Below are 20,098 nucleotides of genomic sequence, written 5' to 3' on the forward strand. Positions count from 1 at the left end.
GGAGAATACTGTTCTAAAACAACAATCAGAAAACCGTTTTTGTGCCTGGCTGAGACCTAGAGTGCACCCCGGTCCAGCCAGAAGACCTGCTCTCCGCCAGTGGCCTGTGCACGACTCTAGTGTCTGGGCCGCGCCGCCACACGCAACACGGGTGCCAGCAGCCTCATGAGGGTCGCGCTCGGCCTTCTGCTCTCACACACCACACCACGCACTCTGCCTCCAACAGGCGGGTAGGGGACAGCTGCTTGCGGCCCTGTGGGGTCCTCTCCAACCCCCACCCAGGTGAGCACACTGAGCCACGGTGGGCTGGTGGGGGACAGCGGCGGGAGGCGCACCCCTGCTCCCTGGAGGGCACGAGGACTCACCAGCACGGCTGTGCTGCCCACAGTGGTGATGGCGGGCTGCCCCTTTGGTGGGGCCTGCACAGGCTGCGGCGGTGCTTGGGGCTGGGGCTGGGGCTGGACAGTGGGAGGCCCTGCGGGTGGCTGGCTGCCAGATGCCTGTGGCTGGGTTGGAGGTGGCGGCGGCTGCTGTGGGGGTGGCGGGGGCTGTGGCTGGGGTGGCGGCTGTGACACGGCCGGCTGCTGGGTCTTCTGCTGATCAGCCAAGGCCTAAAAAGGTCGGTGGTAAGAGGAGCTGTGAAGGGGTGGCACGGGACCCCTACCTGTGACCCCCAGCCCCAGAACATTCCCACGCAAGTGCAAGGAGCCAGCACCTCACCTTCTTCTCCTTTGCGATCCGCTCTGCACGGAGGGATGCGACCTGGATGGGAGGCAGGGGCTTGTCGTAGGTGATCCCACTGAAACACAAGAGCGAAAGCTTGGAACACAGCCGTGCACATCCACGGCTGCAGCTTCCCGCGGTCAACAAAGTCTAAAGATGTTAGGTGGAAAATCCCAGAAGCAAATAACTTCTAAGTTCCTAAGCATCACTCTTCAGAGTAATGTGACGAGACGCACCGTCACTTCCCTCCCACCCCGTCCTTTGTCCAGCAGATCCATGCTGGGTGCCACTAACCATCCTGGGCACCAGACTGAGCATCTCTGTGGCACAGAGCCGCAGAGCTTGTGTTCCAACCACCTGCACCTTACTTTACGAGGGCCACTTTATGCAGGGTGAGGCCACCCAGGTTGTGAAGGGACCCATGCTTCCACGAGGCGCAGAGGCAAGTTCCTCCACTTAGCTGAGAACAAGAACCCGTGGGCTTGGTGCTGTCTGCAGTCCGGGCATGCCTTGTGGACGCCGAGCCCACTACCTCTGTAGACATGTCTAGACCAGCCAGAGTCTAGCCCCTGACTCCTGGACACGCCCCTCGATAGGCACCAGTGCTGGCTGCCCTTCAGCCCATGGACACAGCCACAGCAGTGGCCACCTCAGCCCCCACATTGGCTGCACGAGGCTACCTCAATCCTCCTGCAGCAGGTCTGGTGGCTGGGACATTGTCCCTTAGCCCTCTCTCCACACCCAGCCCACAGCACCCCCGGGGGAAGAGTCTCTGAACAACCCCCAGAGAACTGAGGCTCTCTGCCCTGAACTAGGAGCCCTGTATCTGCAGGGCTTGCAGTCAGCACATCAGACACACCTAGGGCACATCTGGAGATGATCTGACCAGGGCAGGACGAAGATTCCCAGGAGTACGGTCCCTCCCTAGAGGTGGGCTGCGCCAGAGCCAAGGCGCTCTGACAGGGAACACTCCCTGCAGCAGTGCGCAACAGACACTGCGAGCCCAGGAGGAAGCAAGGCCAGGCACAGTGCCCCTGGCCTGCATGGGGCAGACCTTCCTCTGACACCACTGCCCAGTGCCCAGCCCCACAGCTCGCCCACTAATAGCGTCATCACCCACCTGTTGGTAAGCGTTTTTTCCTCAACCTGATGTGTTTTTAAGCACAGCAACCTGACGGCTGGCAAGGCCAGCGGAGAAAGAAAGTCCTGTGGCCACCCACAGCCTCATACACACCCCGTCCCCGCAGGTACCCTGCCAGGGTGAGCGGGAATCACGGCCCCCCACTCAAAGGACATGGCTCTCCACGTGCCCCCGCTTGCAGAAGCACCCCGGCACACCCGGCCAACAGCAGGAGTCCACAGGTCCCAGGCTTCAGCCAGGTGACTGGATGCGAGTGGATGCTGAATCAGGACCTGGCTCCACACAGTAAGAAACGCGTCACAAACACAGAAATACCTTTCTGACAACACCGAGGCGTGCTTGGGGTTTTTCTGAAAGGGATTCATGCCGAGCCTGCAGTTCAGAGAATGAGACACGATCACTGCACAGAGAAAAACAGCACTGAGAACACGGGGGACGGGGCACAGCCTGCCCAGTGGGGGACCCACAGAGGCTTGATTGGCGGGCTCCTCTTGCCAGCTGTAGTCTTCATCAGGTCAAAGTGGCTGCTGAAGAGCTGGGTGTGCGTGGCATTCTCGTCCTGGGCGTAGATCTGGCTCGTGCGCAGGGGACGGTTGTTCTTACTCTGGAACAAAACAGAGGAGGGCACATGCGGCTGGTCTGCTGGCCAGGGCGTCCCTGAACCCGACTTTGCTTCCCTGCCCTAGCTCTGAGTGGCAACGGCACCATTGGAGCAGCACCATGAAGTGGCGGTCACTGCTGGTGGCTGCACAGAGGTGCTTGGGGCCTCACAGTGGGTGAGGGCAGAGCAGGATGTGCCTTTCCTGGGCAGACCACCCCCCACAGGCGCTCGGGGGGCACTGACAGCAGTGATGACCACCAACATGGCCTTCCTCTACCCATGGTGGACGTGAGGGCAGCACCATCCAGGACGCCCGCAAGTGCTTGCCCAGGGGATTGGCACCACGCGTGCCAGTCACCCTTCCCTCACGAGCCCTGCAGCTCAGCAAAGCCTCTCGGCCGTCGCACATGTGCTCTGGAGGCACAGAGAGCACCGCCTGCTCAGAACCATGGCCGTTCAGGAGGAGCCCAAGAAGCTCAGCGCCCCTTCCTGGCAGGGCCCTTCTGCTCGGCACCTCTGCACGTGGGCAGCCCCACAACCCCACGACCAGAGGCCTGCATGCTGACATGGTGATGGTTCAGGCACAGGCACGGCAGATAGGTGCACACATGTGGGCAGCTGTTGCTGGAGAAACCCCTAAGTTCAGAGGGCATGCCGAGAAAGCCTGACCTAGAAAACACTGGCCCTCGTCCTGACCGCCACACGGGACCCTCTCCCATAGAACTATGAGCCAGCCGGAGCAAGCAGGCAGACGTGCGGGTGGGCATGCCATATGCTCCACACCCAGGGCAAGGAGAGTGGGGCAGACACAGGACTGTCCAGCAAGGGACCTGCTGGCCCTGACTACGGCCTGCAGTGTCACAGCACTGCACGGGTGGTGAGCACTGGTGGGGGCTGAGTGAGCGCAGCAGCCCCCTCCCAGCAGAAGCCAACCCTGTGGCACAGGAATCAGGGCTCCAGAGAAAACCACTGGCCATTGCTAGGCAGGTGCCCCGCTGGGCCTGCCCTGCACCTCACAGAAGCAGCACCTTCACCCCACCACTGTGAGCCTGGCTCTGAGCCTTCGCCTCACAAACCAGGTAATAGGAGGAGACGTTCCAGCTTCCCAGTCCCATGGTGAGACAGTGGCTGTCAGCACGGGGCAGTGAGGAAGGACTTTCGCACTCTGACCAGCGTTCTCAGGAACAACGTGAAGTGTCTGAAACAGTGGCTACCAAGCAAGCCTAGGGGTGTCCTTGTCCTGGGCACAGTGATGGCTCCCCTGCAGAGGTCCTGGTTCTCACAAAATTGACCACACGAACACCCTGAAGGCCAGGACTGGATGCCTGCCTCTGCCCTGCCCTTCCTTGCCAACCAAGGCTGCTGTGCTGATGGGAGCCCAGGCAATCTCTGCCCTGTTCCTGGAAAGGGACAGGGCATCTGTAAATGCTGGCCTGGTGAGTCATGTGCCCTCTGCCTGGGGCAGGCAAGTAGTGAGGAGCTGTGAGCCGAGCCGGAGGCCCACCTCACACTCGCTCCCAGGCAGCAGGCTGCAAGCCAAGCCCTGGGCCAGCACCCACCCGGCAGAGGAAGCAGGAGACGCCCTGCAGGAGCCATCATCAAAGCTACAGCCGAGCGCCTGGATGGCAGTTTTCCAAATAGCAGCAGGACAGATGCAGGTGAGATAACACATCAAGGCTGCAGCCAGCACAGCCACGACCTTCACCGACCAGCTGGCATGGACCCCTGCAGGCTGCCCGTGAGCTGGGCACATGGACCGCTCCTTGAAGCTCCCATCAGAGCCCAGGGGCAGCCAGCTGCACACAGACATGCCCTCCCAAGGGCCGCGCGGCCAGCTCACCTTGCCCTCCTCTCTGGGAATGATGACGTTCTCGTAGCGGCTGCGGCACTGCTTGGAAGAGCGGTAGATGCGGCTGCAGGAGTTAACGACATCGCTGACGAGATCCCAGTTGGGCGTGTGGGCAGGTGACACAATCGTGAGGTTCAGGGGCAGCTCAAGTAACTGCTTCACGGCCTGGAGGGCAGGGGCAGATTGCCAGTGCTGTACGCCAGGCCCCACTCCAGGCCCCGCCAGGCCCCACCCCAGGCCTGCATACGCCACGCACCTGCAGCAGGGCCCAGTCCTCGCCAATGAGCCACTCGGGGCTGTCCTGGGCAGGCTCCCCTGAGGACTTGACGCAGGTGGGCAGGGGCTTGGCGAAGGGCGCCTGCTGCTTGAGCAGCAGGTTCTTTTTCTGCTCCTTGCCTTCACGCCGCATCTTCAGCATGCCCGGCGTTGCCCGGTCGAACAGGGATCGGGGTGGGACGACCGCCTCCCCGTGCCGCTGCTTCTTTTTCCTGCCTGCAGCTAACCAGAGGCTGGCTTCAGGGAAGGGACGCCAGAGACGAGGGGTCGGCAGGGGAGACAGGGCAGGAGGGCCACCACGGGGCACCAGGACTGAGGGACTTGGGAGGGACTGCTATAGGACAAACTGCCTCACTGGGAATGGGGACAAGTGGACGTGGGACAAGAGATCACAGATGAGCCTGTGGTCGCCACCCCCTGGCAGAGGCAGGAGAACCACAGCTACTTGAGATGGGCTGTGGCAACCTGGGACACAGCCGTGGGGCACACACCCGAGGGGTCTGTCTTGTGCCGCTTGCGCTCCTTCCTCACATACACGGGGGGCAGCTTGGCCTCTGGGATGGGTGTAGCCTCATACATGAGGCACATGACAGAGTCGATGTACACGTCGTTGTCATCCTGGGGTGGGGTGGGTGGGGTCCAGAGCTGCGCAGAGAGACTCCTGTGAGCCACGGAGCTGTGGAGGATTGGCCACTTGGGCACGAGCTGAGGGCGGTTACTTACAGGCATGACCTCTGTCTGTCCGTCGGCATCTTCGTAGACATATTCCTGCACAAAGTGGACAAGTTTCAAGATCCAGCCAAGTCTTAGCCCCGTGCTGTGCAGCACCACCCATCCACTCTCACTTACTCCTGTCTCTGGAGTAAGTCTGAGTAGTGCAACTGAGACTTCAAATGTCTCACCCATGGCTGGCAATTTGCTGTAGGGAAAGCCAGCATCTAATTGTGCACTTCCTCAAGTACGAGAGGCGAGGAAGGTGGTCCCAGGTGTAGCTGAGGTGCACAGCCTGCAACAGGCCGGCGGGAGCAGGGAGCCCAGGTGCAGGTGGGGCCATACCATGCTGTAGGCGTCCTCCCGAGTGTAGGTAAGCAGCTCTGCCTCCTCCTGCTCCCGCTGCAGCTGGGCCTCCCTCTCCTGCAGGATCTGGGCATTGTGGGCCTCCCAGTCCCTTACCGATGTCAGGACTGCGTCCTGCTGGGAGGATGGGGAAGGACATTAGGACCAGAGCTGGAAGTGCTGCCGCCAGCCAGGCGCTCAGAGCCTGGCAGGCCAAGCTGCGTCCAATCAGACAGGACCATTCAGGGAGAGGGGAGGGCCACAGGCATTTGAGCTGCGCTCAGGCGGCTCAGCACTGCTGGGTTGAGGCTCTGTCCTTTTAATTTAATGAAATCACATTTACTTCCAATCGAAGTCAACACTCAAAAAATCTGAAACTCCTCACATGTGAAATGGTCACAAGTTGACTCTTACCTCACTATTTCTCTCTCTCTCTTGGTCAACAGTCGTATGGAATAATTCCAGGTAATTCAAAGCATACTTTTCAATTGGTGTGAGCTATTTCAAAAACACATATTTTTAAAATAGGGTTAGGAGCAAGTTAGTAAAAGTTAATAAGGTTCTTTATAAAATGTGCTCACCAATATGTCACTCAAAAAAGTGCTCTAGGGCTGGGGATACAGCTCAATTGGTAGAGCACTTGCCTTGCAATGCACAAGGCCCTGGGTTCAATCCCCAGCACCACAAAAAAAAACAGACTGGAAAAAAGTGCTCTAAGTCAAAGTAAACACAAAGTATTTTAAGAAAGCATCAGAATCCTAAGACATTCAGCTTAAGGAGCAACTCCTCCATGCCCACACCTGCTCCATGAGGTCTGCCAGCTCCTCAAGCTGCGAAGGCTCCTCCTCACACCTGGAGCTGCCCACCTCTGAGGTTGACAGGCCAGCGCTTGCTCCGGGCACTGCTTCCTCTGCGGTCTTCTGTGTGTCCTCCTCCAGATCCTCAATGCTCTTGAGGGCCTGAAGAGAGTCTGCCTTAGCCCACCGAGACACTCTTTCAACAGAGGCATCTGTGTGGCAGCATGCCAGTCCCTGGGAGTGGCCAGTGGAAGGACCAGGCTCCCAGGGACACAGAAAGTGGATTCGAGGAACCTTGTGGGGGTGGGGGTTACTGGGAGTGACATGGGTCAAATAAATGATGCTGTGGGATCCCACGGCTATGTGAGTCCCAGGCCCTCAAAAGCTGCTCTCCAGCTGACAGGCAAACATGGGGTGGAGCCAAGTGGAACAGCCCAGAGCTGCACAGGAGCTCCATCTCCAGAGGGAGGGTCGTGGCCTCACCACCCAGCCTTGCCACCAGGACCACAAAGGAGGCCAGAGCCCATCCTGCACAGAAGAGCAGCCCCCAGGTCGGCAGCCCCACCCACTCCAGCTTCATCCTGCTCCAGAAAAGCCAGGTGCACTTAATCACGGCTGCTGGTGGGCGAGGACAGACCGGCTGGCTCCTAAGCCCAGGTGCAGCTGGGGGTCAGGGGACTGAAGTGGGACTGTGACCTGCATCCAGGCCCTTGGGCAAGGTCTGCCAGGGCTCTTGCATCATAGTACCTCACACTGCACTCAGAAATCATCCCCAGCTGGACGACAGAGAGGATTGTCACAGTGACTCAGGCAAACCTCTTTTTGTGGCACAAGGGTTCAAACCCAGGTGTGCTCCACCACTAAGGCCCAGCCCCAGCTCGTTCTGTTGCCTGAAACAGGGTCTCACTAAGTTGCTGAAGCGGGCTTGGAACTTGCTGTCCTCCTGCCCCAGCCTCCCAAGTGATTGGGGTCACAGTGTGGCCACTGCCCTTGGCTCAGAGAATCTTAAGCAGAAGACAAAAAGCAACAACCATTAAAAGAAGACTTGAACCCCAGATGACTGGAAATTTCTGCTCAACAAAAGACAGCACGGGGGCCACAGCAATGAGAGCTGACTTGAACAGATGTCTTGGATACGTACAATCTTTACTGCCAATCAAATATTGTTTCAATCTTGAGCTATTTTAAAGTAAAACAATGAAAGCACTGAGAAAAGAAAACCACAGAACAGATGCTGCATGTGGCTCCAGCCACGGCCTCAAGTTCACACCACACAAAGAACTCCAGCAGCCATTCAGACAGACAGACTACCCAGCCAGGCCGGGGCCCATGCTGTGATCCCAGTGACTTGGGAGGCTGAAACAGGAGGACTACAAGTTTGAGGCCAGCCTGGGCAACTTAGACTCTGTCTCAAAATGAAAAATAAAAAGGGTGAGGGGTATAGCTCAGTGGTGGAGCACCCTTGGGTTCCAGTAAAAAGGAAAATGGGAGAGGCAGGGGAGACAACCCAATTTAAAACAAATAGAGAAACCTGACCAAGCACTTTATTTTGAAAGCATCAGGGGATTAGGCGTGGGCCAGTGGAAGAGCATCCGCCTAGCATAGGCAAACCCCTGGGTCACACCCCAGCACCACAGGGGCTGGGGAAACATCCAAACTGCCATGAACACAAGGGGGTGTTCAAATGTATTACTCAACAGCAAGATGCAGATTAAAGCCGCTGCCAAAGACTATCACAAGTCCCCCAGGCCAACACCCAGCCCTGGAAGAGTGCAAGATGCTGCAGTCAGGGGAATGGGTACCATATGCCCTCTGCACACCACAGGCTGCTCCAGCACTCATCGTGCACACCTGCTGGCCCACCTGCAGGACCCCACCCCGGGGCTCGTGCCTTGTAGGAATCTGTGTTCACATTCACATGCGTTCGTGCACAAGACAACGGGAACAGCTTCAAAACAGAGCCCACCACGCCAGGACAGCAGGTTTGAGCGACGAGCTAAGTGCTCACCCAGCAGAAGGCTCCCCAGAAAGACAGCAGGCAGACTCGCACCATGCAGAGCAGGGGCCCAGGCAGGGTCCACTTACACCAAACTCAAACTAGCTGTGACCAGCCCTCCCTCTGAGGGTCGCCTCTGGGTGGTGACTAAGGGGTGACAGCCATGTGTGTCACTTTGTCAAACGCATCCAGCTGGAGCTTTGTGAGGCACATGCTCTGCACGTTTTCAGACCTCAACAGAAATCTTCCTTGAAGCTCCCTTCAGGCACAACCCCCTCTTCCCCCATGAGCGTGGCCCTGCAACCGCGCCCTGGTCACCAGAGGCAAGTTCAGGGTGTATATGCCCACAACAGTAGAAGGTTACTCTACCAGTCTCCAGCCGCAGCGCTGGCCCCTGCTGGAGCAGCCACCCTCCTCTCACGCCCCACGACAAGTCCCACCCCACCACTGCCCACTCTGTCCTGCAGGCTCCCCGACCTGCTGTGACCCAGCCTCAACACAGGAGCCAGAACAATTGCTCCACACAACCTTGGGCCAGGTCCTGGCAATACTGCACCCTTGGGGGCCCTTCCCAACACGCCTCACCCCTGCCCCACCCTGGCTTTTGGGGTGCAACGCTTGTGAGCTGGCCTGCTGTCCTGTCTGCACTCCTCACCAGAAGGTGAGCCTCGTCAAGTGGGACTCCCACCCTGCCCACCGCTGCCCCACTTCCTGCCATAGTGCTGATACACGGCGAGACCCTTAGCACAGTGGAAAGGCTGTATGTGGACAAGCTGTGCTGCTCTGACCAGAGCCAGACAGGCTGTGAGGCACAGGCCACGGCAGGTGGGACCTCAGACATGCATCCTGGCCTAGGCAACGGGAACCTGAACAGCTGCACCGTCATCACTGGGAAAGGCTGTCTCCCTACTATCACTCTCCTGCTAACATCACCTGTTTTTAAACATAAATACAGAACCATCTCTAAGACATTTCTGGGTGACGGAAATCATATATAGGAAGCTTCTGGAAGGGAACATGAGAACTTGCTGTCCCAGAGTGGGGAAGGAGGGTCCAGTGGGAAGACTGGCAGCCTGCAGGGAGACCCTGCTGCCCTCACCTCTGGAGTCAGTACTCCAGGTTGCCAGTTTTCAGTGCCCAAGGGCTTGTGCTGGGAGGCAGCATGGCTGTGTGTGGCCAGCACGGCCTACAGGGAAGGGCAGAGTGGTGCGGGGCTGCATGGGCAGGGTCTGTCACCCACCATCCACTACTCACAGCTTTCTAAGAGATAAGCAAGTTGGGAAGCCAGTGGCTACCCTGCAGCCGATGGTGGATGAGTGGCACTCGGTGCTTCGCTGGCAGGGGCACTGGAAGGCAGGCCCAGAAAGAGGGTCTGGAGGGAAAAAGCCCCTCTCTGGATGGGTGGGAGGAAGCAGGAGCTCAGGGAGGATGGGGGCAGGGGCCTGTGCACAGTCAGAAGCAGGGGACAGAGGGGTCCCTGAAGCCAGCCTGGGATGTGTCCACACAGCTGACCACCCAGAGGGCACCAGCTAAGAGGACACCCCTGTCCTTGCACTTGAAGAGTGACCAGGGGATGATGGAGGTGTGTGACACTTAATCTACGTGGGGGGATGAATGAGGTGTGTGGAGGGCCCTCTTCCCCATGCCTTCAGCACCAGCTGCGGGTTCGACCCTGCAGCTTGGTGGCCACATGGTTGCAGGCTGCTCCAGTCAGAGGAGCTGCAGGGGACACAGGAGACTACTGATGTGCCCCAGGCTCCTCCTCCCACTCCCTCTGCACTCCTTCAGCCCCTGGATGGCAGATGGCAGGGAAGAAGGCCAGGGCACATGGCCAGGAGCCAAGGCTGAGCGCTCAGACACCCTTGAGGGAGTGTGCCAGCTGCCAAGCCCCGCAGATGCCCGCAGCCTGCAGGGAGACCCTGCTGTCCTCACCTCTATGAATGGCCTGGCGATCTTGGGCGCGATGGTTTCGCTGACAGTAGGCTCCTGAGAGAGTACCACAAACTCCTCGGCTTTCACTGGGAACCCGGTGTCATCCAGTGGGGAGTGAACCTCAAATAGCTCCTGGATGGTCCGCTGTACACAGAGGAGAGGTCATTCGGCAGGAACACACAAAGAAACCACCAGACAGCCGCCGCCGCCCCACCCCACACCTACACACGGGGCACACCTGGGTCAGGAAGGCCATGGAGTAGTCGTTGCCCTGTGCTGCCACTTCGCGGATCAGATCCTTTGTTCCGTTTTTCAACAGTTTCTCTTCAATCGAGTTGCCACTCACAAGCCTGGCGCAAAAGGACGTACAAAAGGCCGCCTGAGACCTAGGGACATGGCCAGGCCAGGCCAGGCAGGTGCAGAGGGCCATAGCTGCCCCAGCCGACCGCCCCGACGGCCTCCCGCCTCAGCTCCTGTGCTGCGAGCGTGGGGGCCAGTCTTGACCCAGGGTCATTCCACTGCACCTGTTGAGGTGCTCATGGGACACAGCAGGACAGTGAGCAGGCAGGCCCATGGCAGATGCTGCCCTCATGTGACAGGCAATGGCACAAGGGCCCCGAAAGTGGTCTAGGCACAGCCATCAGTCTGTCACCTTCCCACAATGCCCTTCTGCTTTAAAATCTTAAAGGCTAAAACCAAGAAAGCACAGATTAAAAAATTAAAGGTTTTCAAAAGGGAACAAGTAGAATTTTCCCTGAAATTCCAAACTCAGGAACCTAAACGGAAACCACTCAGAAGGGCACAGAAAGTGATAATCAGAAGTTCCTGGAGAAACTCAGTGCCCAGGCCACAGAAGGGAGAAGAAGTGAGTGAAGGACAGTGGTCCTGGGAAGAAGACGTGGAATGTGCTCATCATGCTGGTGTCTGCTCACCAGACCCTACAAAAGCACGAAGGGAAAACTCACCTGGGCCCAGTGTGACCCTGCCTCCACCTTAGCCCACAGGCTCTAAGCAAGGCAGGCCCTGGGCAGCACCAGCACACCTGGCTAAGCAGGCGTCTCCCAGGCCCACTCAGGGAGTCTCCTCCAGGCTCAGGACCTGGCGCCACCTGCCCACCGTGTCCTAACCCACACTGGAGAGCATACCACAGAACCCCCCAATGATCTGTTGTCCACTGGCTGCTCCACCACAGTGTGGTTGTCCCTGGCAACAGCCCCCATGGCTCTTGCTCTGTACCACATGTGGGCAAAGCCACAGCAAGCAGCCTCACATGGCGGGGGAGGTCCTTTGGCTGCCTGTCTTTACCCACGGGAGACCTCCTCCTCCTACCTGCCACAGAGCTGCTGTCCCAAGCTGCTCCACTGGTTGAACTGCCTCTGTACACTGAGGTCTCCGCCTCCCTTTAACAGTAAGAGCATCCTGCGCCTTCCCTTTCGATGGCAGGAGAGCTGCAAGCATCCCTCCTTGTCTATGGCCCACCACCTGCTTCTGTCCACGGCATCTTCTTGCTATGTTAACTTTCTATTTTGTTTCTGTCAATAGTCCTTTTTTTTTCCTGCCCAGGTTTTGCGGCCAAGGCTACAGAACTGTCCCCTGGACACTGCTCACCCTCAGGGTCCACATGGTGCCAGGTTCCGAGGTGGGCAACAGTGGCTACTCGCACCCTGACCCTCGGGGCAGCAAAGCGTGTGAGAACACCCCATGAATGGGAGTCATACCATCATCCTTCAGGGATTCAAAAACATGCAAAAGGCCTTTTTTCTATTTTTCTCCAATTAGCTACGTTTGGCCAGTTACACTTTCTATGCTTCAAGTTAACAACAAATCTAAATTCTCTCAACGGATGGTTTGTATTTCCCAACAGGTGAAGTAATCCAAACCGTGACTCCCCACTGAGCTGCGGGCGCTCCAGGGAGGTGCAGCAGTGGCACCCACATCGCCACACCTCACTGCGTGCACTCGACACTGCTGCCCAGGGCTCTCACCTGTATATGTGGATGTCCTTGCACCTCCCGATCCGGTCACACCACTCCTGGGCCTTGGCATCCATCACTGGGTTGAGGTCGTTGTCATAGAAGACCACGGTGTCCGCCTCCACAAGGCTTATGCCTGTGGCACGGCTGTGGGTGGAGAGCAGGGCACAGAAAACCCGCCTGTCTCTGTTGAAACTCCGCATCAGCTCCTGAGAAAGGGCAGATCGCTCAGTTAGCATGCCCAGAAAACGCAGAAGGGCTTCCGGTGTTCCAATGTCACCAACACTGCAGTAACCTACATCACCATTCCTGCGGCCACGCCTGTGATCCCTGCTGCTGGGGAGAAGAGGCAGGATGACCACAAGCCCAAGACCAACCTGGGCAACTCAGCAAAACCCCACCCCAAGATACTGTAGAATAAAGGTGTGTGTGTGTGTGGGGGCAGCTGAGCAGCAGGGCACCTGCCCAGCATCATAGAGCTCTGAGCCTTGAAATAACAAGACTGCTTGGTTTGGCTCCACGTGACACAAGTCCAGGGGAAAGCGACATCACAGTGTCACCTCTCACGCTCTGCTCTTCCCGCCTGTGAATCGCCTCCCACTGTGATCAGAAGCACCTCTGAGCACTGAGGAGTGCAGGACGTCAGGCAGCCCCCGCCCCAAGCATTAACTGTCAGCTCAGCCTGTGGCCCACGAGATCAGAGCCTTGTGGGGAGGCACGTGCTTTCTCTTATATCCTCAGGCAATGCCAGGGCACTTCACAGGCAAAAAAGCCCCTGGAGTAAGGCTGAGGACGCAGGAAAATCCAGTCCATGCAGAGACCCTCCTGCCCACTCAAGACCATGACCTGAAATGGCAACATGAAAGCTTCTTTGTAAAATATCTCCACACCAGAACAAAACCTAAGAGTTAACCGATCCTCCTCCTTCAAAAAACTACATAAGCTGGGTTCCGGGGCACTCGCCTGTGATCCTAGCAATTTGGGAGGCTGAGGCAGGAGGATTGAGAGTTCAAAGCCAGCCTCAGCATATTAGCAAGGTGCTTGGCAACTCAGTGAGACCCTGTCTCTAAATAAATTATAAAAAAGGGCTGGGGATGTGGTACCCCTGGGTTAAAAAAAATTACATAAAATTTGAAAAACTACTGCCAGGAACACCAGCTAGCTAGCCCCTTCCTTCTGGGACTGTCCCCATGTGTGTCCACCACAATGAAACCTGTGCATGCTGTGAGACGTGGGCAGGTGACACACCCCCTCAGCACATGCTCTCCACACACATGAGCACCCCACGGGTGCACTGCTGCTGTCCCAGGGGGTCCTGGGGCGGGTTGGTGGACCAGCCATCTGTCCACCTCAAGGTGAACTACAGTGCCATGCTGCCTTCCAGAAAGTCATGTCAGGGCAACGCCTGGCAGCATGTGCAGTGGGTCTCACACCCGAGGAATCAGAGCAATGTCTAGCCAATCTGATATGCAAAAAATAGGCACATGCTATTTTTTGCATATCAGATTGCCACCTTCTGAAGTATGACATCGTCCGGCAGTGACGGCAGGTCAGTGTCTTGTCCTGTTGGGCAGTACGGCCCATGCTAAGAACATCAAGGGAGGAGACAGACTTGCTGCACTCACACTCCTGGGAGGATCAGGGCGACAGTCTACATGGCACACAGAAATGAGGTCCCTAGAGGGAACGCGAACCAGTGCCACTGGGTCACAAATGACTCAAGGTGACGCATTTCTTACCTGCCGCTGCTCACTGTTGGCGTTTTCGTCAATTCTTATATAGGTGAGATAATGGAAGTTCAAGAACATCTCCAGAATGTCTAGCATGAGAACCATCTGGGATAAAATAAGCACCCGACGTCCTTCGGACTTTAGCTTCTGGAGCAAGACGGCTAAAGCTTCTAACTTTCCTAGGAGACAACACCAAGAGCACCCTGCAGTCAGGCAGGTACATTTCATGCAGCAAACCACGTGGGCAGGGCATCCGCCTACCTGAGTCGAACTGCACCAGCCTCAGCTCGGGGAACTGCAGTGAGCGCAGGGCGGTCAGCTGCCGCAGCTGCTGGGCATAGGGGGCAGTGTGCTCTCGCAGTCGCTGCCTCAAGGTCCGCAGCCTGCGGCGGTACAAAGTGGGTGGCCTGGCCACCCACAGGGAAGGGGGTGTGGCCACCACCGGAGGGATCACACAGGCCACCCTGAAGAGCAGAAAGCACAAAGCATATGCCATCACATCACTGCGTAGCACCCAAGGCCCCCTGGCAAGCAGAGAGGTCCAGACGGAGGAGGACAGAGCTACCTGGCAACAAGTGTGGCAGAGGACAAGGGCATACATCAGGCATCAGGAGCAATGCCCTGCATGGCCTGAGCAGGCCTGACAGTGCAGGGGAAGACAGCCTCTGGGCCACTTCAGACAGCCCAGGCTGCAAGAACCAGCTCAGGGTGTCATAGGCCATAGAGCCAGCTCGCAGGTGGCCCCATTTGCCTGAAGTTCCTGCCCATCTGGGAATCTGGGGGCAGGGGCACGCTGTGTTTTAGATGTGACCCATAGGGCTACTGCAAACACCATGCAGAGGTCGGGTGGAAGGACCCTGCTGATAGCAGGACCATGCCATGGCCAGCCTGACCCCTCCAGGTCACCTGCGCCAGAAAAGCCCTTCCTGTGAACATCAGCTGAGCCTGGACTTTCAGTGACTTGCTCCCAGCTGTGTTCACATGGAAAGGCTGTCTATAATCTGCAAGGGCAAGCAGCACTTGAAAGAAAGGAGAGTCCACCAGAACAAGAGGCCAATGGCCAACCACACCAGGCCGGGAGGGGCTGGCACTGGCCTGCTCAGCCCTAGGAAAGTGCTCCCAGTTTCCTACCCCCCCACCCCCATTATCTATCCCTGACCTGAGACCTGAAACAGGCAGACACTGAAAGCTGAGCTCAGGGTCTAGAGCAGAACCTCCCTTTAGACAGGGAGTAATGGGGAAAATGCAGTCAGCCAAAGAAGGGGAATCAGTCCCCGATGCTGAGCCCAGACATCAGGGCCACACACATGGGCTGCACCTGAGGTCAGCACCCTGACAGAAGTGAGCCCAGATTCCAGGGGCTCGAGCCCAGAGCCTGCAGCACTCCAGCACTCGGCTTGTTCTTGACCAAGGCTTGCTCCAAGCTCAACCCTTGTGATATTTGATTGTACATGTGGTTATTTTCAAACTGCTTTTCTGAGAGGGCAAGAGGAAGCTGAGCAGCAGTACAGGACACGGTGTGCCATGGCCCTGCCCCCAGCACTGCCAAAATTCAAAGAGGGATGCCCAGCCAACAGTTCTCTGGTCCTAAAGCTACAGACTGCCAACAATGGCTTCAAACACTCCTAAGGGGCAACTCAGGGAGAAGAGCAGAGAATAAGAAAATCCAACCTAGAAAACTACCAGGGTGCGGCACTACGAGGGAGCAGAGGCCAAGGCCTCTCCCTACCTGGACCCCGACTTACCTGTCCAGAACGTCCTGCAGGGACTCCTGGCGTCGATTCAAGCTCAAAATCAGATCACCCACGCTTCTCGAGGGGGTTGAGGGAAAGCTCACTGGCCCTGACCTCTTTCCCAAGCTGCGGTCAACGGGCGTGGGCCAGGGCACCCTTCCCCGGCCAGGCAGGGAGCAGATGCGTAGCAAGTCCCTGCCGTACATGGGGGCCTGGGAACAGCGCCGCTCATTGACCATGTGGACCTGATCCAGCCGCTCCTTCAGAAGCCTGCTCTTCTCCTCCTTTACCAAAAACACGGTGAAACATGGTCACTGGACAAAAGCATGGCCAGGCGCCTCCCCAGCACCGGGCACAGCCTGGCGTCAGTGCCAGCGTCTGCAGCCCTAGGAGCAGGAGCACCAGGCTTCCTTCCTCTCCAGGACTCGGGCGAGCGCATCAGTGCTGGGGAAGGGTTGTGACCAGAGCTCACACTCTCTTCTTTCACTAGTTAGGGTGTGTTTAAAAAATCAAAATTCTGGGGATGACCTTGAGCCCTCAAAGCAAGATGGCAGTTTTTTTGAGGCTGAGAGTCCTCTAAGGAAGCTGAACTCTCGTCAAGTCTGCTCCTGGGTCAGCATCTCCAGGGCCGACTGCCCGGGGTGGTGTGGAGCACGGCACGTGCCCCCCTGGCTCCAGGGCATAGCCCCCATGGGCCGGCAAGAGAGCTGTCACTGCTCTGCTTGGGGCCTGAACCCACGCTCCCGGGCTGCAACCCTCACTCTCCTGTCACCGGGCCCTGCACGAGCTGCTGCTGTGTTCCTGGGGACACACAGCAGAAAGCCACCAAGATAGCTTTTGGGCACTGTGGGCTGTAACCACTGCTGGGCCGACACTCTGACCATTGTGATGGGTGTCAGAAGTGGCTGTGCGTGGTGGGTTCTTTGCCACCCCAAGGACTGACTGTGCCTCTTGCCCTGTTCACCAGGCCACTCAGCCCCAGCAGGGAGAAAATGGCAGTGAGCCCCATGGTGCAGACCTTCTCTTGACCACCTGCTTATTTTTAGAACTGTGGAGGAAAAAAGGTTTGGAGGAAGCATCCAAGAAACTGGGATAGAGTTCTGTACCCTGGTGGATGGGAGTTGGCTCCCAGCTCACAAGGCCCGGCCCACAGTGTGACTCAACTTCACATGGGACCCTCTGCCTTTAGTGTACCCAGCTCCACTGTCATCACCGGGGTCATGCGTAGACGTGGTTGGGGAATACCAGACAAAACAAAACACTGGGGATCCAGAGAAGAGACTGCAGAAAATGAGACAGGTGTGATTTCTGGAGATGTCCCTCTTGATTCAGTCACCATCAGCCACCGCGGCCACTGGGCCCCAGGCTAAAATTCAAACCACAAACTCCTGCGCCCCAGAGGAAAGCTCGGAGAGCCAGAGGACTGGCCCGCAACCACGTCTTTCTCAGACCACAGCCAGCCTTGGTCCTGGGTTTCACCTGTCCTAGGGACCTGTCCACAGACACACTGCAAGAGGAGATGGGTCACTTCCCACTGTGGGAACTGCTAACGAAAAGGGCACTTGATGAAAACAAAACTGTTACAAAAATAAGATGTACTGCAAAAAATGAGTAATTGCCATCAAGGCTCTGAGCCCAGAGTGGCGAGGCACACGGGCCGGTGCTGCAGCTGGCACGCGGCTTCTGAGGGCTGCCTTGCTACAACCCCACGATGCGTCCGCTAGTGAAGGCCTTACCTGGGTCGGCCCAGTGACAGGAGAGGCTGGCTTGGAGGTCAGCCCTTGTTCTCCCACGGCCATGGCGTTCACTGCCACTCGCCCGGGAACTCCAACTACAAGTGCAAAAGAGGAACAGCCAAGCATGGTCCAATCCCACAGCTGCAGCCTGCACCAGGACCAGGGCTCTGGGTATGGGCAGCCACTGGCTCCCTAGTTCCCGAGAGCACAGGGGGCTGTTTCTGCTGTGCTTGGATGTGGCATGTGGCCACAGTAGGGCACAGACTCCCGGTGACACCCACAGGGATGCTGTGTACCTTCTGCCCGTTGGCCCCGGCCCTGCAGCCTCCTCGGGCTCTCACTGGTGGAGCACCACAATGGCAGGCAGAGGACCACCCAGCGTCACCAGGGTGACTTGGCAGTGGGACTGGAACTGGGCACGCACGCAGCGGCCAGGGTTCCGGGTCAGGAGGGAGGTACACTAGCCTCACAGACCTCCTATTGCTTCCACAGGTCAAACTACCCACTTCTCCCAGAGAGAGCACAGGGGTGGGGCGCCCAGGAGACATTGGCAGGAGGCAGGACGGGAGCTGGGAACCCAGCGGCTCAGGGGCACGGGCCAGCCAGAGAGGAATGAAATCCTATGGCATGGTCCCCAGGGAACTTAGCATGCTCCCTCAGTGTTATCTGGGACATGTTGGCAAGCAAAGACTCTCATGATTCCCAGAGTCTCCTGTCAGAACAAGATCAAAAACAAAAACCTCAGGACAGTGGGGCTGGTCATACTGAACCAGCACCTCTGAGGACAAACGGGGACAGAGGCAGACACCATGACCCAGCTGTGGAAGTAGAGGTGGTCAGAGCAGAGTTCTGACACACCAAGGACCCATGGCCAGGGAGGCCCAAACACCTCCCGAACACTCACAAGAGTCAGGAGGAGGCTGCGGGCCAAGCTTTCCCCCTGTTCAGAACACCCTACCTTGTGGGGTCAAGGGCACCGGGCTGGGACCGCCGGCCGGGGGCTTGTTTCCCAGGGCACCATGCACCGTGCCCGCCTGAGACATGGTCTGCATCACCACAGGGCCAGGGGCTCGCAGGTAGGGCTGCCCGGGGGCAGATACAATCTGGAGGACACTGCCTGCAATCACACATCCACCAGGGCATCAGTCATGGCAAGGGAGCATCATGGCCACACGTGACAGTCACTTCCAAACCATAGAGAAGCTAATGAGTCCAGAACTGGAGACTCAAAAGTTGAGCACACAAGGCCAAGAGGACCCCAGTGCAGGGCCACATCACAGAGCCACACCCTCCTGGCACCTCGCTGTAGGCGGTGAGCTCACGGGAAGCCCAACCCAGCCCTGCACCTGCCAACAGGGCCACGGAGGGCGCAGGACTGGAGAGAAGCTGGGTGTGGCCCAGGCCCTGCTGGGCTGCACAGGAGCCACCACTGACTCTGCACCTGCCCCAGTCCCCACGCCTGCCCCCAGAGTGCTCCCCGGAGTGTGCCAACAAAGCCAGAGGTGCCCTGGGGGAGCCCTGCTTCTGAGGCCTGAACACTGGTTGGTAAGGGACTCGCCCACACGGAGCAGCTTCTCCCCCAGAAGAAGCCCTGCCCTGCCAAGCATCCAGGATAGTCCTCATGGGGAAGATGCAGGGGAGGGCACTGGCCCAGGCTGCGGGGCCACCACTCCTGACCCCTTGCTAGCACTAAAGGGCAGCTGGCATCACCCCATGGAGGAGCCAAAGCCATTAACTGCTGCCATGCCATCTCTGGAGATGACCCTCATTCCTGCCTTTAAAAGCAGCGACTGGATAGGCATGCTGCTCTTGGCCAAAGGCCTGGGAGTTCAAGTGAAAACATCCATCCAGGGTGGCGGTGTGCACCTGTGGTCCCAGCTGCTCACCCCAGCCCAGGAGTTCTGGACCTGCCTGGGCAACAGAGTAAAACCCCATTTCAAAACAAAAACAAAGCAAAACAAAAACCATATGTGTGTAAAAGAAAATAATTTCTCTTACATAAATCTCCAGCTCATTGGTCTACTTCAGAAAATTCACTTCACACTCCTACAAAAAATATTTCTAGGTGGATTTACACAATAAGACTCTTTTCAAGGGGCAGATGTCATTAATGCACAGATCAAATAGCCGGAAACCAGGTGGCTTATGAGTGTTACCCACCAGTCCCCTACAACCCCATGAGTTGTTAACTCCACTCCCAGGTGAAGAGCCAGGAGCCCAAAGGAGCCAAATCCCTTGCCAAAGCCACCCGTGGGCAGGACTGCCCATGCATGGTGCCAGCCTGGCATGCTGCTGTTCATCAGCGCCAGTGGCCAGCTCTCCCTCACCTTGCAGCTGCAGGGGCTGGCCTGCCGTGAGCTGCCGCAGCTGGCTGTGCGACAAGGTGAACTTGTTCCCCTGGAACTGCAGCGTCACAGGTGTCTCGGGTTGTGCCACGCGGCTCTGAGGCCCTGCAATGGATGCCAGCTGAGCTATCTTCACTACTTCTCCACCTGGGGAAATGTAGAGGAAAAGCTGAATTAACACCATTTGGGAAAGTCGAGGACTGTTATGTG

The 20,098-nt window shown here is 57.7% G+C and overlaps 1 protein-coding gene and 1 non-coding gene across 14 annotated transcripts in view; both read right to left on the minus strand.

Moving 5' to 3' along the window:
• Ep400 (E1A binding protein p400) overlaps positions 1 to 20,098 on the minus strand; it is a 100,608-nt gene that overhangs the window by 16,055 nt on the left and 64,455 nt on the right. For 7 of the 13 annotated variants that reach the window (XM_046445939.2, XM_046445938.2, XM_046445936.2 and 4 more), the window contains 20 exons: positions 19,871 to 20,035; positions 18,502 to 18,660; positions 17,544 to 17,638; positions 15,820 to 16,091; positions 14,336 to 14,538; positions 14,084 to 14,253; positions 12,357 to 12,553; positions 10,610 to 10,721; positions 10,372 to 10,515; positions 6,447 to 6,605; positions 6,061 to 6,144; positions 5,647 to 5,784; positions 5,314 to 5,358; positions 5,082 to 5,235; positions 4,571 to 4,812; positions 4,306 to 4,479; positions 2,332 to 2,468; positions 2,180 to 2,236; positions 721 to 799; positions 366 to 611 (listed from right to left, as the gene is read on the minus strand). In XM_046445939.2, coding sequence (XP_046301895.1) covers positions 366 to 611; positions 721 to 799; positions 2,180 to 2,236; positions 2,332 to 2,468; positions 4,306 to 4,479; positions 4,571 to 4,812; positions 5,082 to 5,235; positions 5,314 to 5,358; positions 5,647 to 5,784; positions 6,061 to 6,144; positions 6,447 to 6,605; positions 10,372 to 10,515; positions 10,610 to 10,721; positions 12,357 to 12,553; positions 14,084 to 14,253; positions 14,336 to 14,538; positions 15,820 to 16,091; positions 17,544 to 17,638; positions 18,502 to 18,660; positions 19,871 to 20,035 — 3,032 coding nt within the window. The remainder of the gene's footprint in view (positions 1 to 365; positions 612 to 720; positions 800 to 2,179; positions 2,237 to 2,331; positions 2,469 to 4,305; positions 4,480 to 4,570; positions 4,813 to 5,081; positions 5,236 to 5,313; positions 5,359 to 5,646; positions 5,785 to 6,060; positions 6,145 to 6,446; positions 6,606 to 10,371; positions 10,516 to 10,609; positions 10,722 to 12,356; positions 12,554 to 14,083; positions 14,254 to 14,335; positions 14,539 to 15,819; positions 16,092 to 17,543; positions 17,639 to 18,501; positions 18,661 to 19,870; positions 20,036 to 20,098) is intronic. The other 6 variants (XM_046445940.2, XM_046445942.2, XM_046445944.2 and 3 more) reach the window with 2 other exon arrangements.
• On the minus strand, positions 13,013 to 13,139 carry LOC124093517 (small nucleolar RNA SNORA49). Its single transcript, XR_006851976.1, has one exon. It is a non-coding gene; the product is annotated as a small nucleolar RNA SNORA49 (small nucleolar RNA).

The sequence above is a fragment of the Marmota monax genome, unplaced genomic scaffold (assembly GCF_021218885.2).
Source record: "Marmota monax isolate L192 unplaced genomic scaffold, Marmota_monax_Labrador192_F-V1.1 WCK01_AAM20220418_F8-fsc00200, whole genome shotgun sequence".
Lineage (NCBI taxonomy): Eukaryota > Metazoa > Chordata > Mammalia > Rodentia > Sciuridae > Marmota > Marmota monax.